This window comes from Cucurbita moschata, unplaced genomic scaffold, assembly GCF_002738365.1.
Source record: "Cucurbita moschata cultivar Rifu unplaced genomic scaffold, Cmos_1.0 Cmo_Scf00004, whole genome shotgun sequence".
Lineage (NCBI taxonomy): Eukaryota > Viridiplantae > Streptophyta > Magnoliopsida > Cucurbitales > Cucurbitaceae > Cucurbita > Cucurbita moschata.
This window is the reverse complement of record NW_019268520.1, coordinates 1,083,497-1,110,691: the sequence shown is the minus strand read 5'-3', so window position 1 is coordinate 1,110,691 and position 27,195 is coordinate 1,083,497. Positions and strand designations below refer to the sequence as shown.

The following is a 27,195-nucleotide window of genomic DNA, read 5'->3' as shown; positions in this document are numbered from 1 at the left end:
CGTTGCGTATGAGAGACCTTGGCCTAGAGTAGAAGAAAAGTTGAATTGGACGACTTAGCCTAGTGTAAAGGCAAGTCGACTAGAGTTGTAGATGAATGAACATGCATGTATAGACAGCGTGTGTGACTAAGCAAGTTTGGATTCTGCATAAATTTGTTTAGTTGGCAAAATTATGAATACGGATGGAAAATATGAATAGACTTGAATTTTTCTTAATCCTTTTAATTAGCGTGTCAAAATCATGACACCGCACGATTGATAATGTACGACCACGATTCCGAGAAAAACAGCAGCAAAGACAAAGGACATAGTATTGATATCCATTGTCATAAGAACCGGATAACAAAGTTTACAACTATGTTTCTGAATTTGATATCACACAAAATACTATTAGCACAAATTTCATTATGACATTGATAAGTAATTATATGTCACAATAAATCAAGTGAACAACTTTCAAAGGAGCATAGCAACCAACGAATAAATATTCCATGTATAAGATGAATAAATATGGCATTTAATCACGAGAATCCGATGCGCTACAGTTAAATTTCCTTAGTGAGAAACCCTCGCCCGCGTATCTCTATTGACATTCATTGCTTCATTCCTCGGCGTGAAAGGCGCGCCTGTGCCCTCTTCAACGCATTCCGCGTCTCTTCTCATTGAAACCCTATCTCTGACTATTCGTCTCCGTCTCTCTCTCACGTTGACTTTCTCGTCTCTCACTCTCAATCTCTTTTGCAGGCCATCATTTTCCCCAAGGCAAACATTCCTAGGTGGAAGGTATTGTTGGTAAAACCCTAACCCCTTCCTAAACCCTCGAAATTCATCTGCATATGCTATTCTTATGCTTATGCTCTCGAATTGGCCGTAAAGCAGTTTCATCCTCCACTTCTCTCCTATCTACAACTTCTCTCCGCCTCTGCTCCTCAGTTGCACAACCAACGGCGGGGACACAAGCTTCAATGGCGGCGCAGCACCCTAAAGATGAGCACTATCTCAATTCTGTCATTCCTAAACGCATCCAGCTTTTTCAGTCGATACAAGCAAAGCTGCTCGCCGACCGTCGTTCTCTTCCCTCTGATCCAATCGAGTTAGTATAACGGCCCCATATGTGGAATTGGATAACCTATGCTTGAGTTCATGAAATCCGAATTTTACTTTGTTCTTTGCTTTTTTAGGATCACCTTGCCGGATGGGACGGTGAAGGCGGGTAAGAAATGGCAAACAGCACCAATAGATGTAGCAAGAGAAATCTCGAAAAGCTTGGCTGCGAATGCTTTGATTGCCCAAGTTGATGGAGCTCTATGGGACATGTGTAGGCCGCTAGAAGGCGACTGTGAGCTTAAGCTGTTCACCTTCGAAAGCGATGAAGGGCGCGACACATTTTGGCATTCTAGCGCTCATATACTTGGACAGGTTGATAGCCCCATGTATTCTCGTGCATTCAATCTGAACTCATTGATGACAATTCATTACACCATTTCACCTGTATTGTTTTTCCTGGTTTAGTCGCTCGAGATGGAGTATGGTTGCAAGCTCTGCATTGGACCCTGCACCACTAGAGGAGAGGTATGCATATTTATATCTATTCGTGATGATCCATATTTGGTTGACCAAACAATTTTAAAGTCAGAGATGGATGACGAGATATTCTGAAAGTGGGAAGCATTTTTTATTTTGGTTGTCCAACAGCTAAAGGAATTTGCCTATATTGTTGCTATACTTAGGATGTTGAATATAGAGAAAAGGATTTAAACGACTATTGAGCACTACATCTGCCAAATTAACCTGGTACTCCTCTCTGGTAATGCCTCTAATAGTCCAGCTGCAATTTCAGCTTGTCTTCCCTTCTCTCTCTTCTGTTGCCTAGAAATGCAAGCGAAAATAATTCAGAAAGAACTTGAATTCTGTACCAATTTCAATAGGAGACTCTTTCTTTCAACCTCTTTGCCTAGTTGCATTCAGAAGCTTGTCATCTTCCATGTGATTTTTTCAGTGTCCATATTTCATCCTCTCAATCAACTTCGCTTTCTTAGTTCTCTTCTTGTCCATTTTTAGCATATACCTTTCTTCTCTCTCTTTCGTAGGTCCTTTGCCAATGCACTTTTCCTGTTTATGGCCTCAACTCCATGTTATTTGGACGGTGGTCATTCAGCAACTTTTGCTGAATCTTCATCCATACTCTTCAGCAATGTGAAGTTCTATTATTTTGGCTGCCTAAATTCCATTTGTTCTTTAGCTAGATGCTTCTATTATAGGAAACCCGTGTGAGGATTATTATAAACCAACTTCTGTCCATTGTATTAAGCCCAAATATTGATCAGAAGTTTCAAGAACAAAATTGTGTTTCTTCTCAAGCTTTGAGGAAATCAGCAATAATCCATATGGTTGACTGTGATTCTATTAAGAGCATCAACGCAATGGTGCGAACATCATGCTTCGAAGGATGGGGTGGCTGTTGGAAAAGGGATAGTGAAAGAGATAGGAATAGATAGGAATAGATAGAAGCTGCAGTGCTTTATTAATGTTTTCTAACTCAATGCTTAGACGGTTACCCAATTCCAGTATTTATAGCTTATATGCTAGACCAGGAATAGTAAATCAAGGAAATCTAGATAAATTCAAATCTACTAACCATCTCCTAAAATCTCCTAAAATCTTGGTAGTTTGAATATTTGAATCATATCTCAACTACTTTAAATCATATCTTCATTTTGAATACTTTGAATCATATCTCAACACTCCCCCTTGATTCAAAGTTGCAGATGTTAAGTACAGAGCTTTTCTTTTGACAAGGCCTTTGTAAGTATGTCTGCTTTAACCCGTACAATGTCTGTCTCAGCTTGTATACCTTTGTTTCTTTGTCTTCCTTTATGAATCCCTCTAGCGGTGTTTTATAAACCTCTTCTTGTAAATCTCCATCAAACTGATAAATAGGCCACCGCAATGGGCTGCATGTCCCATGTAAATCTCCATAGAACTTTTCGTTTGGTAGGTCAACCATATCCCATGTTCTATCTTCCTTAACGGACTGCATCTCTACTGCCATGGCTTTCTTCCCGTCTTCTTTTTCAGTTGCTTCTTCATAATTCATAGGGTCTGAAACAGTAAGAGCAAATTGACATGATGCATATATGTCAGCTAAAGATTTATATTTCCTTGGAGGTGTCTCATCTGAAAGTTCTTCAAGAGAAGAATTGCTGTTCAGTGATGCTGAAGATGATGAATTTGACACACTTTGTGTTGCAGTGGATGCACTGGAGTTGACCCTTGTCTCTTCATTTGGGGAAACTTCAACGGTAATCTTTTGTTGCTCCTGTTCTTTACTCCAATCCCAACTCACGTTTTCATTAAATATTACATCCCTTCTAACTAAAATCTTTTCACTGATGGGGTTGTATAATTTATATGCTTTTGATTGAGTACAATAGCCAATGAAAATGCATTTTTTAGATTTTTCATCAAGCTTTTGACGAATTTGAGGATGTTTCAAAGCATAAGCAACACAACCAAAGATTTGTAAATGACTTACAGATGGTTTCCTTCCATGCCATGCTTCATAAGGAGTTCGATTCATAACAACCATTGTTGGTGAGAGATTAATAGATAAACAGATGTTGCTACAGCTTCTGCCCAAAATTGGTTTGGAAATCTCCTTGCTTGTAACATACTTCTTGCCATCTCCACAATAGTTCGATTTTTTCGTTCAGCGATTCCATTTTGTTCTGGAGTGTAGGGAGCTGTTAACTCCCTTTGGATGCCCTCTTCTTCACAAAACAGATTGAACTCTTTAGATATGAACTCACCACCTCTGTTTGTGTGAAGAACTTTAATGTGACAGCCACTTTGGTTCTCCACCATAGTTTTGAAAATCTGGAACTTCTGAAAAGTTTCTGACTTATGTGGTAGGAAGTAAACCCAACTCATGCAACTATAGTCATCAATGAAGAGTAAAAAGTATATACTCCCACCCAAGGACTTCGTTTGCATTGGCTCACTTAAATCAGCATGAATTAGTTCTCGATAATGTGAAGCTCTTTTAGCTTTTCCAACAGGAAAGGACTTCCTAGTCTGCTTGCCATAAATGCATCCTTCACACAAATTAGTTGAATCAATTCTTGGTAATCCGAAAACCATACCTTTATCCTTGAGTATTTTCAGGCTGTTCATATGAAGATGTCCATATCTGAGATGCCATAATGTTGAGTCATCTTTTGTGCTAGCAGTAAGAACAAAATCCTCCATGTTAGAAACATCAAGTGGAAACATCTTATTTGAAGTCATGGCATTTTGAACTTTATGGCCTGATTTCTTATGTGTAATGACACATGTGTTGTCATCAAATAGAACTGAATGTCCTCTAGTCATCAATTGTCCAACACTCAATAAATTGTACCCTAAATCAGGTACAAATTGAACATTATCTAATTGTTTTATAAATTGTACCCTAAATCAGGTACAAATTGAACATTATCTAATTGTTTTATTTTACCATGACTGGTTTCGACTTTCACTGTACCTTTTCCTTCAACTTGCATCTCTTTTGTATTTCCAAGTTGCACCTTAATTTTTTGCGTCTCATCAAGCTCTTTGAATAAGGATTTGGTGCCTGTCATATGGTTCGAGCATCCGCTATCAACAAACCATAAGTTACCTTTTTTCGGATTAGTATCCATGCACGCCATAAACAGCTTTTCTTCTTCTTCATTCTCTGATGCAAAATTCATTTGTTGATTTTTATACCAACAATCAAATTGAACATTATCTAATTGTTTTATCTTACCATGACTGGTTTCGACTTTCACTGTACCTTTTCCTTCAACTTGCATCTCTTTTGTATTTCTAAGTTGCACCTTAATTTTTTGCGTCTCATCAAGCTCTTTGAATAAGGATTTGGTGCCTGTCATATGGTTCGAGCATCCGCTATTAACAAACCATAAGTTACCTTTTTTCGGATTAGTATCCATGCACGCCATAAGCAGCTTTTCTTCTTCTTCATTCTCTGATGCAAAATTCATTTGTTGATTTTTATACCAACAATCAAAAATTTTGTGTGCCCATACCTTCTGCAATGGTAACATTGTATGACATTCCTTTATTCATTGAATTGTCTCTGTCCATCACTTCTCAATCTACCCCTGTTATTACGACCACCATGGAAGCTGCGAAATCCTTCTCTTCCACGATTTCTACCTGTTAAATGGATATTTTCTCTTTTGTTGTTTTCGTTGTTGGTTGTCTCTTTCACTTGTTGTGCCTTTTCTTCGTTCCTTTCTGCTGCTCTATTGATTCTTACCTCATGAGCTTGAAGCGAGCCCATTAGTTCATCAACAGAGAGTATGGATAGATTCTTAGCTTCTTCTATGGCAGCCACCACATGGTCAAACTTTGGAGTCAAGCTTCTCAACCCCTCTGCAACAATTGTTTCGTTTGAAATTTTCTCTCCATAGGTACGCATCTGACTGACTATTGCCATTGCTCTGGACAAAAAATCAGCAATTGATTCGCCATTCGTCATGAGTAGAGTTTCAAAATCACGTCTTAGAGATTGCAATTTCACTGTCATGACCTTTGAATCTCCTAGAAACTCCTTCGGTAGAATTGACCATGCCTGCTTTGATGTGGTTGCTGCTGCAACTCGTGAGAAGATAGTCTCATGAACTGCTTGCTGAATAGTGAATAGAGCCTTGACATCGTTTTTCTTGGTTTCTCTTAGTCTCTCCTTTTCTTCTATTGTGGGTTCTAATACATCAACAAACTCGTGCTCCACCAAGTCCCATAGCTCTTGCGATCTGAGCAAGGTCTTCATCTTGATGCTCCACCACTCATATTTCTCACCATTAAAGATTGGTAACAACGGTGCAGAGGAAGAAAAACCAGCTATTGCCATCTTTGTTTTGTGAAAGAAAATAATCACTCACCCTAGTGTCGAACGAACTTGGCTCTGATACCAAAATTGTTGGAAAAAGGGATAGTGAAAAAGATAGGAATAGATAGGAATAGATAGAAACTGCAGTGCTTTATTAATATTTTCTAACTCAATGCTTAGAGGGCTACCCAATTCCAGTATTTATAGCTTATACACTGGACTAGGAATAGTAAATCATGGAAATCTAGATAAATGCAAATCTACTAACAATCTCCTAAAATCTTGGTAGTTTGAATATTTGAATCATATCTCAACTACTTTAAATTATATCGTCATTTTGAATACTTTGAATCATATCTCAACCGTGGCAACACCCAACTATGGAGGCAGACTTGCGATCAACATCTTATATGATGACAATCCAAACATGAGAAAAGGTGTATAAGTGGTTCTCAAAGACTACCATTTAAGATATTGAAAATAGACAAGAAAGTAGTGCACTATTGCTCCTTGTTAATTCTCCATCCAATTGCAAGTGGTTAGGGTTGTCCCGTATAGTTTCTTCCACAAAAGCATTTGGATGCACGTATATCTTCTTAGCTTGCAATCTTCTTGGCTTTAAATGTGGAAGTTATAAAAATAATACAGTCCACCAAATGTGAACTTCTAAATCCTTCCTCTAAAAGATATTTCTATTTTGTTGAAGCTAAACTGAATGCATGTTAGCAGCAAAAACATTACTTACAAATTATTAGGCCTGATCTGGAAGTTATGTCCAAAAAACTTGCTCAACAAGAAATCCTAAGTCATTGGAGGAGACAGCATCACAAATTGGAATGTTGATAGATTTTGGCGAATACTTCGTTGGAGAAAACAAACTTGAGAAAATATAATCATGAAGTTTCTTTTCCTTATTTCATAGGCAAGATAATTTTGCTCGAGGGAAATCATTGAACTTTTGAGCATAAGTCAACTTCTTTTGATTCTTTTTCAATTACACCTTGGCCATCATCTTATCAAATTGGAAATCTCTTTTCTAGTCTTTTGGTGTAGAAGTGGGATCTCTCTTTCTCTTGCCCTTAGGCTGTATTTTTTGGTTATGTGCATAATGTATTCTTGTTTCTTATAATAAAGGAGAGAGAGCAATTTTTATTTGAATTTTATCAAGAGAATTGATCTTTGTGTGCCAAGGAACCATCAAAAGAACCTTGCTTCTTTTAGAATTTCCAACAATATCAAATGTCACATTCCAAAGCAAGGGTGAAGGACCTTGACCTGTTTTTGATAGAACGTCCAACATCTTTTGGAGAAAAATATCTAGAATATATCTTTTTTCTGGGTTCAGCAACATGTGGCCTGTGGGGGGTGGGGTTTTTGAACTTTTAGGTCGAGGATATGTGTCTTAATCGGATAAACTATCCTTAGATTGGAAGGAAAAAAAGAAACCCAACTTATCTAGTGATTGGAGACTGGATTATCTTTGTGGTGAAGTGTAGATGAACCCTCCTTTGTAGTTAGGGAGATCATAGTTCAGTTCCTTCATATTTTGGCTAGAATGTGCGTTTAACTGCTGACTTTGATTTATTGATGTGTGAAACTGAACCAATATCTAAATAGGTGAAAATAGCCAAAATATTTATTTTGGGCCTGGTTCGGTTTACAATCTTAGCTCAATGGGGATGGTGTGAGGGGAAAAGTTGGAAAGAGATGGGTTTGTGCGAGAGGGAGAGTTCAAATGACAGTGAGTTTATCAGAGAGGGAGAGTGAAAATGTCACGAATGAGAGAGGGTTGACCCATGCGGATGCACCAAATTTGAGTTTCATTTTAGTTACAATGCTAAAAGTTATTGGTACAACACTAATTCTCCTTATTACAAATGCACATGGAGTTGAAATTTACCTATTGGATTGTGAGTTGGTATTGAAATAGTGGGCGATGTAGCCTAGTGAGGGGAGCGATGAAGGTGGAGGGAGATCAAATTGCTACTGGTGGAAAGAGGGTTATGGGTCTACCACGACAAAAACTAAAAGGAAGAAAGACAACTGGAAAGTATGAAACTCTAGGGTTCATATATATTGGTTTTGATCATTTCATATTATTTATTTCAAGCAAGCCACACACCAAGCATCTCCAGGGAAGAGTTCTGAATTGAGTGAGTAAACCCATATCTCCAAAGGATTTGATCCAAATCCTCAATCGTCTCCTAAAAAGAACAGTGCAGCCCCATCAAGAAGGATGAGTGTCTTTGAATATGGATGGAAAGAAATCAAAGGTTTTTTTGGGGAAAAGAACGAGACTACAATAAATTTTTTAGAATGCTATTGACCTAGCCACATCTTGGCGTAATTTGCGACTTCTTTTTTAATCTTATAGTCATGCTTCTCTCTTGTCCAATGGGAGGTGTTATTGTCACATTCTTTTATAAATTTCGTACAACAATAAATTGTTCCGTATAAACACTGTATGTACCTTCTCTAATTTTTATGCTTGCAGTTTTGTTTCCTATAGACTAATTGAACTTCCGTGTCAGGGATTCTATTATGATGCTTTTTATGATGATTTGGGCTTGAATGATGATCACTTCAAGAAAATTGAGTCTGGTGCATTGAAGGCTGTATCGGTATTGTCCTCTTTTATTTTTCTTGATAAGGAGTTGACCCCACTTATTTCATATAATTAAAATCTGGTTTTTATGTTTTTCCATGAATTTACATGTGGAAGAAGTATGTTCATAGTTATATATATAAAGAATTCTCATGACTATTTTTTTCTTTCTTTCATTATTATCTTTCCTTGGAAGGGAGAGGAGTGGTGTTACTTGTAATTTCACTGTCTTTCTCATATGAAAAAGGCTCAGCCAAGGTTTTGTGACCAATTTTGCCTACTGTAGAACTGTGCTAGAGAGTTCACATCCTAACCCTAGTTAACTTTAGTTTCATTTGTTATAAAGAGTGTAAAGATTCAGTGCAAGTATACTATCCCTTTGGTTGTTCAAAGTTTTAGGATTAGTTGTGAATCAATAATTGACAATTGATATTTTCTTGTAATAAAATTGTCGAACGATGTGAAAATGTATGAGAAGCTAGAAACTACAGTGCAGATCTTTTGCTTCCTCAACTTTGTTAGTGCTTGCTTATCATCTATTTATTAACTGTATTAGTGTCTTTTTAGCTAGAAAATAAACTGCTGCAAGATTCTTCCCAATAAAGTATTCACTGATCTGGTTTCATGCATGAGTGTATCATTACAGAGTATTATTGTTGTCAGCGGAATAATTCAATCTATTTTTCTTTAATTTTCAGGAGAAACAACCATTTGAGCGCATTGAAGTTTCAAGGGAACAAGCTCTTGAAATCTTTTCTGACAATAAATTCAAGGCAATTGAATAAAATTTGCAGTTCATTTGATGATTGGGGATTGAAGCCCTAATATTCCTATTTATGTATGATTTTAATCAGGTTGAAATCATCAATGATTTGCCAGAAGACAAGACTATCACTGTTTATAGATGTGGTCCCTTGGTTGATTTATGTCGTGGTCCTCACATACCAAATACATCATTTGTGAAGGCATTTGCATGCCTGAAGGTAATTATTTATTTTCTTGTTTACTCAAATCTGAATGTAATGTTTAAATCTTATCTGGGATATATAGTCGGAAGAACAATTAGCTAAGTTTTTCAAAACAAATAAATTCAACTGTCATTGATCCTGATTATACTACACGTTCGGAATGACTTGGTGTATACACAAAGTTTTAAATATGGCATTTCTGGAGTTCTCGGATTGGTGGTTTAAGGGAAAATCTATATCATTTAAAAGAGCTCTACCAGAGCTGTCATTAGGTTGATTTATAGATTAAAAGGATCAATCAAAATTCTAAGAAAATGGAGATTTTTGTAGCTTTTGGGAGATTGTACAGTGCATCCTCTCTTAAGAAAACCTACACAAATAACTTTTCTTTCTAGTGTTTCCAACTTTGATTGTTGTTGTTTATTAGATCCATTTTTTGGGTGCTCGGGAGGAGATGCCTTATCTTCTTTCCCTTTATTCTGTGTTTTTTTTGTCATTTTGATATTTATTTATGAAGCTGTCATACTTAATTTGAAATTTCAGGCATCATCGGCCTATTGGAGGGGCAGTAAAGATCGTGAAAGCCTACAAAGAGTGTATGGGATATCTTATCCTGATAAAAATCGTTTGAAGGTGCTTTTTATAATTTCTTTATGTTAGTTCTTATAAACCACATATTTTTGCTGATTCAACGAGGTTGTGTTGAACTTAGGTTGTGATTGAAAATTAATATGTTGATTTGATTACAATCGGAAAAGTTCAGTTTCACATGCATATTGCATTAAAAAGGTTTTCCATGCATATTATTCCTTTCTTTTTGTTGGCACTATCTTATTTTGAAGTCTGTGTTTGTGCAGGAATACATCAATATGCTTGAGGAGGCAAAGAAGTATGATCATAGATTACTAGGTACAAAGCAGGAGCTTTTCTTTTGTCATCCACTTAGGTAAGTGCTTGATTAACTCATAAGTGTAGCCACCTGTGACTATAACTGTTCTTGAAATCCTCTTGTCATATCGATTGTAGCCCTGGAAGCTGGTTCTTCCTTCCTCATGGGGCTCGGATCTACCACAAACTGATGGAGTTTATGCGAGCTCAATATAGGGATCGAGGTTATGAAGAGGTTGACATCCAATGTTATTGGTCCTTGTAGAATTGTAATTCATAGATATATCTTAATACCTAACACTTTCAGTTCTTTTGCAGGTTGTGTCACCAAATATGTTCAATATGCAACTATGGGAAACGTCTGGTCATGCTGCAAATTACAAGGAGAATATGTTCTTATTTGAGGTTCGGCCTTGAAATAATATCTAGACGTTGGCTTTATGCGTATTTTTTTTAAAAAGGGAACCTGCATATTAAACCAAAAGAGATTTCAGGAGGTAAAGTAGACTTTCAAACTAGCCAGAGCCATTCAAGGCTTTCCAATTGATTTGAATATCAAACGAAATATAATCACAGTAAGTCCCTGAAGAGAGTATACTCATTTAGAAACTAAAAAAAGAAATTGCACTATCAGAGCCTTGAGGGAAGTTGAGAAAATATGATGAACTTTTTGCTAATCGTTTTCCAGAAAAATATTCCTGAGAGATCACATTTCCTCTTAAGGATCATCCTTGTAGAAAATTGCTAGCCAAAGAAATGCGAGGGATGAAGTCTTTAACTGTACAACAATGTCATCAATAGTTTTCTGCTTGAAGGCAAACAAAACACACAGTTGAAGCAATAAAAAAGAGAGATGATCAAACGTATCGAAAGATTTGCTATAATCTGGAAAAGCAAATTTTGGATTTTGGATTTTTTATTTTTCTTTATTTTTTTTTTGTATATCCATTGTAAAGACTTTGTGAATGGATAAGGTTGGCAGCGTGAGCTTCTAAATTCTTGTACAGATTGAAAAGCAGGAATTTGGATTGAAACCGATGAATTGCCCTGGCCACTGTTTGATGTTTCAGCATAGAGTTCGTTCTTATAGGGGTAAGTTTGGGTGCATCCATGTTAATATGTAAAATTTCTCAGTATTTAAAAAAAAAAAAAAAAATTATTCTGGTGAGTGTAATGTCCGCAGTCTCATTGACACTCAGTGTAAATCTTTGTAGTCTTGTCACATTTCGTGAATTTGTTCATTTATCTTTTTTTTTCTTGATTTTTCTATTGGTCAATTGTTTCTTTAATGTTTACTATTGATCTGCAGAACTTCCTCTTCGGTTAGCTGATTTTGGGGTCTTGCACCGTAATGAGGCTAGTGGGGCACTGACTGGATTGACTCGTGTGAGAAGATTTCAGCAGGTATTCCTAAATGCTGTTGTATTTATGAAATTGTGCTTGGATATAATTTTGTTAGCATCTTATTATATAGGTTTCATACGGTTTCCTTAGCTTGGTTCTTTGGGTATGTTAATTTGGTTGGTATTTCTATATGCGTACACCATCTACTTAATAAGTTCAGTCCATTTTTGCAGGATGATGCTCATATCTTCTGTAGGGAGTCACAGGTTAATATTATTTAATTTATATGCAACAAGTATTATTTGTGAGATTATTAAGATCCACATCTCTTTTCTTATGTTTTGTGTTCATTATATAGATAAAAGATGAAGTCAGGGGAGTCCTAGAGTTCATCCAATATGCTTATGACATTTTTGGGTTCACATTTGAGCTGAAGCTATCAACGGTATGTTAGCGTTCTTTTTTTTTTCCCCCTTTTTTTTTTTGGTTTGTTTTTTTTGTTTGAGGTGTAACAGGGAAATGATTTTTCTGTAAAAATTGATGACAAAGCATATGTATTTATTTTAGTAAAGAATGCAGTTAAAGAATATTTCTTTGTCCTTACCTTCACTTAATTTGAATTCCAGTAATGATATCTGATGCATTTTTTGTTAGGGAGGACACATCCTAGTTTCCCTTCATCATTCTTGTTTTGATGAAACTATTTTCTTGTACAAAATTATTGTAGTGTGAAAATATTTAGAAATGTTGGGTCACTTGTCAATCTAGGTTTCAAATTTGAAATTATATTGCCTTTATGTTCATGCTAGTTTTTTGGTTATTGAAAAACATGATAGTTTTTCTTATAAAAAGAATGAAAATTTTGGCTCTAACACACCAATCCTTGTTTACGTTGACTTTGTGTATAAGTTGTATTGTGTCTGTTTTTTGCCCCCTTTATATTCATGCTAGTTTTTGGTTATTGAAAAGCATGATAATTTTTCTTATAAAAAGAATGAAAACTTCGGCTCTAATACACCAATCCTTGTTTACGTTGACTTTCTGTATAAGTTGTACTGTGTTTCTGTTTTGCCCCCTTTTACATGTCCTTGCACTAATGTAGAGCTGCGGACTCTAGTGTACTTCTATTACTTCAATTTTAGAAAGAAAATCATCAAGTTTAGAGATATAATTCCAAAGCTTCCCCTTATGCTCTTCTTACCAAAATTAGTTTGCTAAAAAAATACCACCCTGCTTCACTTTTTCTTGCTAAACTCTCAGTAATGTGGAACAAAAAAAGGCTGTAAGACTTTCGTGCTGCCCTGGCTGGTGAACTTCCTACTAGTTTGGTAAGCCTCTCTTGACCATTGGGTGCATCGAGTGTGTCTTTGTTCCTGGGCTTAGCATTCAGCACCAACTCCTTTGTAAGTTCTGATGGTGAAGTTCCCATACGTGAAAAATATGGTGTGTGTTGAATCCTCTAGCAAATCAAGCTTGTAGGCTGCTGCCCTCCTCTAGCAAATCCTCTAGCAAATATTCTCACTATACTTTGCCATAGAGGCCCATTGATGAGGATGCAGCTTAGGATACATGCATTCATTAACCTTGAATTCACCATCCCATTTAATGAGCATTAGCCACTTGCTTCATTTGACGTTCCTTGAGCACATTGATGATGGCTGCGTCTCTTTTTCTCATTTGTTGATGAAGGGCAAATACCATTGACTTATTGCTAGTATAAAAGGTAGGGTGGGAGATCTTATCCATGAACAATCACCTCTACCCCCGGCTTTAATCTCTACTACAGCTTAACGTTTCTCAGTTGTAGCCTCTCATTGATTTTAGAGATAAATATTCAAGTTTCTAGGGTAATAATTGACGAGCTCCTCTTTATGCTCTCCTTACCAAAAAGAGGGAAACAGAAGATAGATGCCACCTCGCACTTTATCTGCCTAGTATTCTCCATGATGCACTTTCTACCCTTATTTCACCATTAAGAATACACTCCTGCTTGCACTTTCTTTTCACATTTTCTACCTTTGCTTCCTTTCCTTTGATAGATTCTTTTAACCTTGGGCCTATTAAACTCCTAGTCAGTGTATGTATCTTAATGATTACTATGTCCATTTATCTAAAGATGTGCCCCAGAATCTTTATAACATTGATACTCCTCTTGCACTTTTCACATTTTCTACCTTTGCTTCCTTTCCTTTGATAGAATCTTTTAACCTTGGGCTTATTAGAGTCCTAGTCCTTGTATGTATCTTAATGATTACTATGTCCATTTATCTAAAGATATGCCCCAGAATCTTTATAACATTATCAACTCCTCTCTACTCAACTCTCAATTTGTATGTCGTTTTTCTCTTTACCAGTTGGATGACAGGTTCATGTTTAACATCTCACTGCTTTTCTTATTAGTATTTATTATGATGTTGTAGAGGCCAGAGAAATACCTTGGAGATTTGGAAACATGGGAGAAAGCTGAAGCTGCACTTACAGAAGCACTGAATGAGTTTGGGAAGCCCTGGCAGGTACTTGTAATTGTGGTTGAATCTGCATTATGTTCATCTTTGATGCACTTAACTGCTATGCTAGTACAATGACATGAACCTCACGAATTTGAATTCACTTTAATTGATTTTTAACCATTTTTCCTAGTGTTAGCTAAATTTCTTCACGCTCTTGATTGAATTTCGCTAAATTTGAATTCTCTGCATTTGACATAGCTACTTTATGAATAAATTTTAGCCTTTTCATAGAATCTTTCCTCTCTCTCTCTCTCTACACCCCATTCCATCTTTTAAGTTTTTGCAGATTTATGCCACTACTTGTGGATCTTGCTTATAAATCAGTTTGGTCCTGATTTATTATTATTTTTTTTATCTTTTTTTGTCACTTTACATTATCATATTGTGCTCTATTTTCTTAATATGCTTTCTTAAAGCATGTCTTTTACTTGCAATTTCAAAGGGCTTTTTAAGTAAATTTCCAGCGATAACATTTTGGTAGCCGCGGGAAATGAAAGTTTGAAGACCAAAGAGTTATCTCTATGTTTGTTTCATTCTATTGTTGCTATCTCTAATAATTTTTGAAGATTCATCCAATGAGCCATGTGAAGATGTTATTTAATGGAAACAAGGGAAAAAAGTGGTCGTAATTACGTAGAAACCTTTGACTTCATTAGTGTTAGATTATGTGAAAATCTACTGGAGTGAAAAAATTGGTGAATCAGCAATCCAAATTGAACCAGTCAAAATTGACTGGTTTGGTTCGAATAAGAAAAAATTATATCTTGTTTCTACTTTCATAACGTTGACTTTTAGTTGGTTTTGTTTTATTATTCAAAATAACCATAAAAAAAGATAAAAAAATATTGATTCGAGGTTTTATATATTAGGAAAAAGAAATGACCCTAGAATTTCAATTAACCCACATTCTCTTATATTCACACTGGCGTGCTGTGGCACAGCAATAGAATCATTTACACAGACCCATTAGCTACATTGAGTCCCCGCCCTAAGACCTCACAACTCATCGTACAAATTACAAATAAATTTTGCTTCTTTTAAAAGCCTCAACTCGAAAGGGATCATAATCTTCCAATTTTGAATAGTATGTTTAAATATTTTTGTTTGTCAAATGAAATCTTGTTGAGAAACTATCTTAGCCCCTCTATGGGAATTCCATCCCTCTGAAACCAATATCCCACTCAAATTTGGTATGTGGCTCGGCCCAAATATGGGTTATGAGAGCCATCCATGGTGTTAAGAACTTGCTTAGGAAAAAGTGATACTATTATCCATTCCTCTTCTCGTTTGTAAGTATGTCCATAAACTTACAAAATTTTGTGTGAGGCTGAGCCCTAGTATGAGTACAGAGTCATCGTTCTATAATTGTTGTAGTTCACTCTCTGTATAAAATGTTTGATAGGAATGGTACACTCTGTATAAAATGTTTGATAGGAATGGTACACTCTCTGTATAAAATGTTTGATAGGAATGGTATTAAGATGGTTAGGAATATTGTTAGGAGGGTGTTAAGGGTATGTTAGTAACTAGTTAAGGAGCTTTTTTAAGAGAGGTTTTTTTAAATACTGCAGAGTGTAAAAGATTGAGCAAGCAATTATTGCGTTAGTTTAGGTTTGAATGATATCAAGGAAGGCAGGTTCCAAGTACCTCGAATTGTTCGGTTGTGATTTTTCAATATTTTCTTCTTTATCAATGTAGTTCTCTGACTCCCCTAAATAAAGTCCAACACTCCCCCAATTATTCAACCATTAGCCTTTGCCTCTCGTCTCCAATTAAATCCTGCTGACGATCGCCATTCACTTTGCTGAATGACCACCACTGCAAAGGTCAGATTTTGGTATTTCGTCTCTAGCAATAGTGTCTGTCATCAACCATTCCTTAATATTGTCAATCTCGTCTAATATTGAGGATGAATCAAAACCACTTTGGCAATATGTGACCAAGCATAAACAATTGAGTGAAGGAGGTGGAAATATTTCATGGCAATGTAATTTTTGTCATGGCATAGAAAAGTTCTTATTACAAGGGTTAGAGCTCATTTTTTGAAGATAAATGGTCAAGGAATTGGAGTCCCCTAGATATTTCCTGATATGCAAATATTGGAAGTCGTTAAATTTTCGATATCTCGGATCACAGGTTGCCACATACACTCAAAGGTAAAAAGGGCAGTAAATTTTTCTTTTGTAAAATAGGAGACTCAAGGAGTTTAAAATTTAAATATGCATTCAAAACCGACATAAAAGTAGTTTAAAGGTAATACCCGCAGAGTCAAATCAAAACGGTTTAAAAAAATACACAAGTTTTGAGAAGTAGGTTTAAATTAATAGTAAAATGACAAGAAGGAAGAAGGCTCGATCTAAAAGACACCCCTGCAGCTACACGGCTCTGCACGCTCCCGCCATCAACAATGGTCTACACTCCATTAAAGATGTAATTTCTATCGAGTACTTTATATTCCTATTGTAACGTTTGTTGGACAACAACTTTCTTATCACTGTCGTTTATGTATTAATGAAACCAATGCTGGTTATGTTCAATTTGAGTAGTTAATTTATGTAGAAGTATCATTACGACAATATATGCAGACATATTATTAAAAGAGTCTCCAGTATGACCATGTCCTACATTTTTAGAAATTAGTGTGAAACTGTGTCCGTGTTGTGTCTTGTCCATGCTTCTTAAGTATAAATCTTATGTCTATCTATTTTGACAACATTTTAGCTCTCTATGCTTATTTACCTTTTGAGGTTTGTGTCTCCTTGACCAATGGATTATCTGACATAGATCAATGAAGGAGATGGTGCATTCTATGGACCGAAGATAGATATTAGTGTATCCGATGCATTGAAAAGAAAATTTCAATGTGCAACCCTTCAGGTATTATATACTTATGTTTGTAGCATCTTGTTTGCATTTGTTACGTGGGCTTTAAACCAAACAAAAACGTTTACACGTGGGGTTATTTATTTGCAGTTGGATTTCCAGCTTCCTTCTCGCTTTGATTTGTATTACTCAGCAGAGGATGAGGCCAAAAGGGAACGACCTGTTATGATTCATAGAGCAATCTTGGGGTCCGTTGAGAGAATGTTTGCTATTTTGTTGGAGCACTACAAAGGGAAGTGGCCCTTTTGGCTTAGTCCACGTCAAGCAATTGTTTGCCCTGTATCAGAAAAATCTCAATCTTATGCACTGAAGGTAGAACTTGAAGTGTTATTGGTTTGATTTCCTTACAACGAATCTGTTTTCCTATGTCTCACTGTCACAATTCTAGTTTTCAAAATCTTCAGCCTAATATATTGTTGGATTTGCTCACTCCATATAAGTTTATTTTCATTAAATGTAAATGTAGAGAGCCTCTTGACATGAATACATGCTGTAATACAATTCATAGGAAATTGAGTACATGACTTATCTGTCTGTTACGTTTTATAGATCATGGTTAATCTTGCTGTTTTAATTTTTGTAGGTGCGTGATTTAATTCATGATGCTGGTTTTTATGTTGATGTGGATGTAACAGACCGAAAGATTCAGAAGAAGGTGAGTTCAATATATTTATCTTTAGTTATTCATGTTCATGCTTTTGTGCCTTATTGAATTAAACATTTCTTACTTCGCTGGTTCTTCAACATAGAAGTGAGTTGCCTGCCCTAATGCGTCGTGCAATTTAAATGTGTCTGAAACAAATTAATACGTCTGATTATTGTAGCATTTTATGCCGTTTACTCAATACAATGGATTAAACGGGTATCTTGGTTTCTTGCAGGTGCGAGAAGCACAGTTGGCACAATATAACTACATATTAGTCGTTGGTGAGGAGGAGGCCAACACTGAACAGGTTTCAACGCTTATAATGACTTTGTTTGTTCCGTTGCTTGTTTTTTACTTTAAAAGGCGAAAATTATCCAATTTAATGGTCCTATACACTTTTCCCATACAAATTTTCTAGATATGTGTGTGTATATATGTATGTTATATTTCCCAAAAAATGATCTTGATCGAGTCTTATCCGGTTTAGTTAAATGTTGTAGTATTGAACCCTTGTGTTGTGGCAGGTGAGTGTACGGGGGAGAGATAAGGGTGATCACTCAGTGATGAGTATCGAGAACCTGCTCGAACACTTCAAGAAAGAAGTTGCAGCCTTCCATTAGATCCTTTTGCATTTGAAAATATAGCAAGTTGGGGGCAGTCGTCGTAAGATATTACTGATAAACTCATTGTTACGAGAAAGGTCAGATGCCTTCTCACCATAATTTACAACTCAATTGTTGTTTGGCTTCCCCCTATTACCTGAATACATTGGTTTCCTTGTCTGGGATTTTGTTTCCACTTTCTCAACTGTGTTGATGTATATCTGTTTTTGGTTTAATCCATGGAGAATTCTTGAAGTAGTTGGTTGGAGGCTTTGGATGGTGCAGGGGCCTAAACTAGAAAGATTTTAATGATTTTTAGTGCAGAAGCCTACCGGTCATGGATGAAGGCGCCAAAACTAAGAAAACTTCCTGCCAGAAACTCAGATAGTTTACTTGAAATTGTTGTATCTGAAAAATATGTGTGTTTAAAAATGTCATCCAGTTTAATATTGATACAAGCTGAACTGCCATGCCGCACCAAAAATACATCAAAATTAATATTATCAAAACGTGTTCGGTGACTTTGCCTTTATGCATATGTAATATTAATAGGGTTTACATTTCTATTTGTTGATGTTTTATTTTCACCGAGCATAAAAACGCAATGAAATTTGTCTGTAAAATTGAACGGGTTGAAAGGCCATATGTTCTTATTTCGTTGCCTTTATAGTATCATTACTCGACTTTTAAAGCTTTGAATCTCGGAACTGGATGAAAAGTGAAAATTTTTAAGACAAATAAAATAAGAAATCTAGTAAATTTTTGTGCAAATTCCATCTAATATAAGTGGGTGCTATTCGAGTCTATAAACAGTAGGTTTACGATGCAATTTCAAACTTAGTATATATCATTCAAAATTCGTATGTATCATTCAAACCCTCTTCTTCCTCTACAGATTTTCAACAAACACTTGAAAAAGGAACTTGTAGGCTTTCTTGAAAAAGAAACTTGTAGGCTTTCATTATATCAAGTTATAATGAGTTTTTTTCTCTCTAGTTTTTTTTAGTAATTTCATAACTAATGTATATTATGAGTAGTTTCCTTATATGTCACAGACATGGTGAAAATGGAATCTAGGAGTTATTTATTGGATTTTAACATTGCGAACCTGATGGTCTATCTCATTGAATGACCAGTATCGTGAATTGATAACTTTTTTCCCATAAGTTTTATGTTACAACCTCATACTAAACTACAATGATGCATTGATGATGCACTTCATATTAGATATATTATTTTTAATCGTTTATCATTGATTTGTTATTGGTATATCACTTATTTATCTACATATTTTGATATGTATATCAAACATACATATGTATTTTGTCTTCCACACCCTCTTAATAAAATGCATACAAAATATACCCACACATTTACAACCAGAGTATTTTCTATACTTCGTATTCTCCAACTTTCCAACCGCAGAGAATCCTTTGTTTTTGAGACCTCGCTTGAGATCTACCAATCTGAGGTAATATAACATCCTCAACCTCTACAACATTCCAATTCAGATGGTCGACTCACATACTTCTTCGTTTAAAATAAGATTTTTACTTCATACTGAGAATGTTTTATTAATCCACCACACCTAAATGGTGTGAAAGTTATCTTATTTATAATCAAATAAATTACAATGATATGGAAACAGTAATAAATGGAAATAACAATAAATGGAAAGATACTTATGGTAATAACGCAAATATTAGATATTTGCCTTATAATAAAATATCAAATATAATATATATGGTAAACTATAATTTATTACTAAATATCCTTAACACCCCACCGCAAGTTGAGTGTCGGATTTGAACGAACGTGAAACTTGGATCTGAAAAATTCAAAGAGGTTGAGAAACACTTTTCATGAAGATGTCAACAACTTGGTTCAGAGGAGACGTAGAGAAACACTTTCTTGGCCATCGAAAATTGCAAAGGGATCGCCGTTCAGCGGTGATGCTGCCTTGGCTTCGGCGAGAATATGTCTAACCCATGAAGAGGGATTGTCGCTTAGTAACGATGCTGCCTTGGCTTTGTCGAGAATATGTCTAACCCATGAAGAGGGATTGTCGCTTAGCGATGATGCTGCCTTGGCTCTGGTGAGAATATGTCTAACCCTAAGAAGTAGAAGGGGAAACCTAGAGCAAGGGACAAAGACAATGTTGAAGCCGAAAGAGTCGCCACATTAGGCGAAAGAGCCAATTTTGGCGAGAAGGGCAGCCGGAAGAGTCGCCACATTGGGCGAAGGAACCAATTTTGGCAAGAAAGGCGGCGACAACTTGGTTGGCGAAGAGGCTAGTGCGGCACCCAGATTCCAAAGGTAAATCTCTGCATAAGGTCAATGGACTTATCGAGATTCTGTATATTTTCGAAAAGAACGCTGATGAAGATCCTAAGATTAGGGTTTCTGTGAAGGATGAAGGATGAAAGGAAAATTAGGAAGAAAATGAAAAAGGTTATGTTTGGAAAAGGTGAGGTTGTATGTACAGAGTATGGCTAAGGATAATTTGGAGGTCAAAAGGGTGGAGCCGAAGAGTAATCAATCAGCTCTGCATGTGACAGCCATGACGACTGCCCCTGTGGCATCAAAGCCAGCAGTAGTGGTGGAGAAGAACAGTAGAAGATTTTAAAAGTTATTGAAAAGAAAAGATCGAGGTTGCTAAACCAAAATAGCTCTAATACCATGAGAATGTTTTATTAATCCACCATACCTAAATGGTGTGAAAGTTATCTTATTTATGATCAAATAAATTACAATGATATGGAAACAGTAATAAATGGAAATAACAATAAATTGCCTTAGATATTTTCCTTATAATAAAATATCAAATATAATTATATGGTAAACTATAATTTATTACTAAATATCCTTAGACTTAAGTGTTCATACATTCATCTCAAACATAAATAGCATCATTAAAAAAATAAAAAAACATAGTTGAAAACAGGAAAAACTACCTCTTCTATCAAAATTTATAAAATAAAATATTGTTGACCTATTCTAACATAAATCTATAACTTAAATGCAAAAAAAAAAAAAAAAAATCACGATCAAGATTTGATTCCATGGCATTGTCAGCTGATGCCATCATTTGTACCAGAGGTCCTTGTATTTGCCTAAATAATGTTAAAAGTAGATTGAATATTTAAAAATATTCAGTGAGTGATTCCACTATTGTGGTCGAAAATACAGATGCAATATGGTTTAGGGTGAGATCTACTTTTTGTAAATATTCTTTGGACTCTACGCAAAAAAGTAGAGTTAAATGCAAAGTACTTCTCTACACATAGTTCATGCATGCATGTATAAACCTATTAGATGAGCTCGTATACATACCCTTTTAGACCTGACTCAAGCTAGTGCATGCTCATTCTGTCAGAAATCAATAGAAAGATAGAAGCGCGTATCAGAACATAGTGTACACGTTTGAACATAACATATATTGGGAAACTAACTCATGCTTGTGATATTCAACATGAATGAGATCCCACATTTTAAATCATGATACATGGTTATGATGCACGTCATACTTCCATACTTTTTATGACATGAATTCCCTATGATACATGTGCATGACATATTATTCATACTTATGATACATGGTTCGTCAAGAGTATCATAACATATATGAACTAATATACCAAAAGTACTTACATCAGAATAGATCATAAGTATATCATATCATAAGTAATAACACATAATAAGCTATAACTCTTATGTGTCAATTAAACATCATCCAATCATCCAATTCGTCCAAGCTAGCCTAAAGCCATTTCAATAGTAAACTTACTTACCTCCCTCTCACATGTGAACTAGGCCAGGCAAAATGTATAGGTTAGGTTTTGGCAGGTTTAGTTAGTGATTTGGGTCTAAAGTAGAGGTTCGTTAGGAGGTTTGGTTCCGAAGAAAATTCTCATCTGAGAAAAGAAGAGGAGGAAATGAAAAAAAGAAGACAAAGTGAAATGTATGTATGTCTATATATATATATATACTCTCTTCTTTTTTTTCAATTCGACTATAACATTATACGTCAAACGAAATAATATTTCAAAAATATGATCATTTTTATCCACTACTTGGTATTCAATTTCTGATAGACTATCGTTACTGTACTTTCTTAAACATAAAACATAACATATGTTCATACATCATGTAGTATATCACTAGTGCATGATCTATTTGATTTGGAGTATATTAATTTAATAATATTCCTAAAATTTCAAAAGTGGATAAACAACTATGAAAGCAACCATTAAAAAATAAAAACTAAAATCAATTATTAGTTTATTGCTATATCAGTCACAACTAAAGAAATATACTTATCTATATTGTTATATGATATATTAAGTATATTTGTCACATGGCTGGTTTGACCGAATGCACTCTCAAATCATTGAAAAAACACAATTATAATTAAACAAGCAACCGTCGTTTGACTAGAGGACAAAAAAGAAATTGAAATGTAGAAAAAGTGCAACAAAAAAGAAACTAAATAATCTATAATTAATGGTTAGAGCATCCGCAATGATTATGCAGAATATTTAAAGTAGATTGGTTCTAAAACATATTTGTCTCTTATTTAAGTTAATACCTTACTAAGTAAAAGGATTACAACAATCACTTACCTAACACACATTATACAAGAAGTTTCATTCATATAAGTTCATATGCTTAATATAAGAATTGGGAAGATCGAGGATGAATATGAAGAGTAAATTGATATTACAACCCTAGATTTCTATTTAGAATTGCATAATCATTTTTATGCTGTAATAAGTATTAACAATTCTTCATAAAACATAAATTTCATCGCCATGGACTTACGTGTTTGAAAATATCTTTAATACGACACGTTGAAATACTAAATGAAATAAATAAACATTAAAATTAAAAGCATTCATCCTAACCTAAGACTAACAAAATAGATGCAACTATCCTATGCATGTGCTATGGTCATGAATCGCGACACTATCGTTTGCCGTACAAGGATACCTCGCCTTTACTTGAAAAATAAGAGTAGTACTAATTTGAGTATTTTAAGAGATACTCGGTAAGCAACCCCCTATTAGGGTCATATACTAACACATACAATTTCATGAGTACTTAATTTCCTATGACAGCTATCCTAAACAGGCAATTGGATATGTACTTAATTTCGCTGCACATAGTTCACACGTACAAATATGAACCCACCAATTGGTTCGCACAAACGCACACCTCCTAAGTCCCTTTCTGGTCGAGTGAGCATTCTTTGGTAGCTGTTGATGCCAGACATCTGATAGGAATAACGACCGTCAAGTAGCATTATTATAAACATAATGATCGTTTCTCTGTCTCGTAGCTACGCATTTGTACTATCGTGAAAGAGAAGGAATATCCCCCGATGCATGAACAAACAATAATGTATGAGCTCCCAACATTTTTCCATTTTCATTATCATTATAACCCCGCTAGCGTCTTCCTTCATATCATATCATTTATCATAATGTTTCTCGTATCTTCCATGTGTGTACCAGGGTTGTATTTCATGTTAGTTCTCATTTTGCATGTCAAACATATCACATATCATCATGTTCCATATAAACTATATCATAACTTATCATGTCTTTGCACGTATCAATTCACATCACGTTCATATTATATCATATTATATATCATAAAAGTCACTCAACATATCATACCATATCATATCGCAATATATCATATCATAAATATATCAATTTATCATATATAGTGCAACATTCACATAACCATCTCATATACATATCATTTCATAGCAATTTACATATACGAGCATAAGACACATACAAAGCCACAACCACACGTCACCAATCAACACACAATTATAACCAAACAGGTCACTTACTTGGTTGGTGTAACGACCCAATTTTTTACTTAATTTACCGTCGCCACTGTATACATATCATGAATATTGAATGCAAAAATACTTCATTTAATCTTTCATAAAACGTCACCTTTATCTTAAAATACAGTCATGTAGTTACGTGTTTTGAAAACATATTTAAATAAGGCACAACAAAAAACTAAATAAAATAAATAAACGTTTAAATAAAAACAAACATTCTATTCTAGCCTAAATCTTAGAGAATAAATGCGACTATCCTATGCATGTGTCATGGTCTCGAGTTGCGATGTCGTCATCAGTCGTACAAAAATGTCCTACCTTAACCTGAAATAGAAGTAGTACGTGACTTAAGTGTTTAAAGAAATACTCAGTAAGTGACCTCACTACTGGGGTTAAATGCAACAAGCTTGTGAATGCAATAACAGGACCTATCATATCATCAGTCTATTTTCCTATGACACTATCCTAACGATGAGCTTAGTTGTGTACTATATACTCTACACTCAGCCCATACGTGCGAGTATGGACTCACCAGTTAGTTCGCACATCACTAGACCCCTTTCCTGTCGGGCGAGCATGCTCTGGTAACTCTTTATGCCGGCCAACCGTTAGAATTAGTAATCGTCACGACAGCATTATGTAAAACATAGTGATAGTTCTTCTGCCTAGAGGTGTATGCGTCTGTACCCTTGTGATGGAAATATAACTCTGCTATCATTTTTCGTACATATCATATCATTTCTCATTTTTCAGTTCACATATCATACATAATTTTAACGGGGTTATATTTCATGTCATTTATCGTGATTTCATGTCATTTGTATATATACAATTAAGGAAACATAACATAACGTTCCATGTTTTCAACATAACATTTCATCATATACATATCATACAATAACATATCGCATAACAATATATCATATCATAAACATGTCAATTTATCACATATCTCATATCATAACATATTTCATAGCATTTTCATATCAGTATCATAATCATATTATATCGTAAACACTTCATGGTCATATCTCTCCCTAACTTATCATAGTCTTAACGTTCTTATATATATCAAAGTCATATCATTACATGAACGTACCTTAGTCATATTGTTACAGGAACGTATCCTAACGCTATCGTTCTATCAATCTATCATAATCCTATCCCTTTCTACGCGTAATATAGTCGTATTCTTTTATCAATCAATCGTGACCATATCGTTTTTATCAATCTCTCATATCCATAGCACTTCGATATGTAACTTAACCTTAATGTTTCATGAATATATCTTACTCCTATCGTTACATTACGTTTAGTGCATCTTTCTCGTATCCTATCTCAAACATATCATTGAACACATCGTACTGTAAGTATTATCATACAATTCACATATTATATTATATACATATCATATCATAAGCATATCGATCCATAAACAATTTAAGCATATCAATATATATGATACGTGCAAAACTATGGGGCACGTGTCAACATCGAATATAACCATGCCGATAGTAAGGCCACTTACTTGGGTGGCCTTAGACGAAGTTCTACCTAACTCCAAATTAGCTTACTTTCGTCCCTCGAATTCATTCGCACATATGCCAAGGCGCTTCACCCTATTAAAGATGTTCATCGAATTCCTTCCATAATTCTAATTCCTAAATTTTGTTAAATATCTAACAAATTATTAAATCTTTCCATTTAAATTTAATGTTTCTTGGGATATAAATATGTCTAACAATATAATACCTAGTGACATACAATTTATTAGATACTATAATTTATTTCATAATATATTTTGTCCACAAACATTCTTGGCCAATTTTTTAATCATCGATATAAAATTACTGATTTGACATTACTGTATATGTGATTGGCTAGAATTCATATAAAATTATTGACCTCTCATTTCTAATCTAAACCTAAATAATTACAACCGTTTAGGGAAGATTTAACTATAATTATATGTGATTTTTAAAAAAATGAAATTAAGATAAAAGAAAAGGAAGATTTAATATATACCTAAACAAAATGACCAGATCTCTATTCACCTTAAACCATATTGTTTCTCTATTTCTTTTAGCATGAACTTAATATTTTTGGCTTGAGAGGATGAGAGAGGTGGGAAGAGTTTATTTATTTATTATCTTTNGACACTAGTTCGGAATTGGAATCTTGGAATTGTTAGATAGGAATATTAGTTTAGAGGGAGTTCGGTACTTAAATTCGACAAATGAGCTTAGAGACGTTTAGGGCACTAGTTCGGAATTGAAAATCATGAATAAAAGTTACCGTACTATTTTAAAATCTGTATTTAGAGTACCGAGTTAGTTGAATTCTGAATGAAACTATTAGTTTAGAGGGAGTTCGGTACTTAAATCCAACAAACGAGCTTAGAGTTAAAAATTTAGGGACGTTTAGGGCACTAATTTGGATCGAAAATCTTAGAATTTTAAAATAGAAATAAAAAATACCGAACTATTAGAAAATTTGTGTTTGGAGTACAAAATTAGCTGAATTCCGAGAGAAACTATGGGATTGAGTGATTTCGTACCTAAACCCGACTACCGAGCTTAGATTTAGAACCCGATTTCACTCGAATCCAAACTCCGTGTTTCAAACAACTAGTTGAATTTTTTTTAATAATTTATTTATTTTTTTTTTTTTTTTTTTTTGTCTTGTTATTATAGTTGGCCTAGGCCAAAACTACTACTACCCTTTATATTAGCTTTAATTCTGCATAAAATGTCCAACATTATAAATTAGAATTTTACGGTGGGAATTAACTTACGTAATTTTGAGTAAAATAATTTAAACTAGGTAAGCCTAATTATACAATAATACTTTAAACTTGACTTTAAAATTTTTAACTAGGTAAAATGTAGTCGCACTAACCTTATACGCTTCCAAAAAGTTGAAACTAGGAGGAAAGGATTGGAGCGTATTAAACCTAAGCCGGATCAGCCAAGATGTCGACCTTGAGTTGTTAGCAAGTGTATTCTCCGAGTGGC

The 27,195-nt window shown here is 34.9% G+C and overlaps 1 protein-coding gene across 8 annotated transcripts; it reads left to right on the top strand.

The window, feature by feature from the left end:
• Nucleotides 1–588: 588 nt before the first annotated feature.
• On the top strand, nt 589–18,884 carry LOC111441782 (threonine--tRNA ligase, mitochondrial 1-like). Of its 8 annotated transcripts, none has more exons than XR_002710226.1 (21): nt 589–1,093; nt 1,182–1,419; nt 1,513–1,572; nt 8,404–8,493; nt 9,176–9,250; nt 9,332–9,460; nt 9,989–10,078; nt 10,303–10,391; nt 10,472–10,568; nt 10,652–10,738; nt 11,341–11,425; nt 11,643–11,737; nt 11,911–11,943; nt 12,036–12,122; nt 14,098–14,190; nt 16,972–17,064; nt 17,161–17,382; nt 17,654–17,725; nt 17,952–18,023; nt 18,241–18,416; nt 18,643–18,884. XR_002710226.1 is itself a non-coding variant. In XM_023078885.1 (21 exons), exons 2-21 carry the CDS (start codon nt 966–968, stop codon nt 18,334–18,336), a joined length of 2,031 nt encoding a protein of 676 aa, XP_022934653.1. In that variant the 5' UTR covers nt 589–783; nt 880–965; the 3' UTR covers nt 18,337–18,576. The 8 variants fall into 8 exon arrangements, 6 of the variants coding, with proteins under 6 accessions (XP_022934653.1, XP_022934654.1, XP_022934651.1 ...); XR_002710225.1 differs by having other exon boundaries at nt 18,638–18,884; XM_023078885.1 differs by lacking the exon at nt 18,643–18,884 and having other exon boundaries at nt 589–783; nt 880–1,093; nt 18,241–18,576.
• The last annotated feature ends 8,311 nt before the right edge of the window (nt 18,885–27,195 follow it).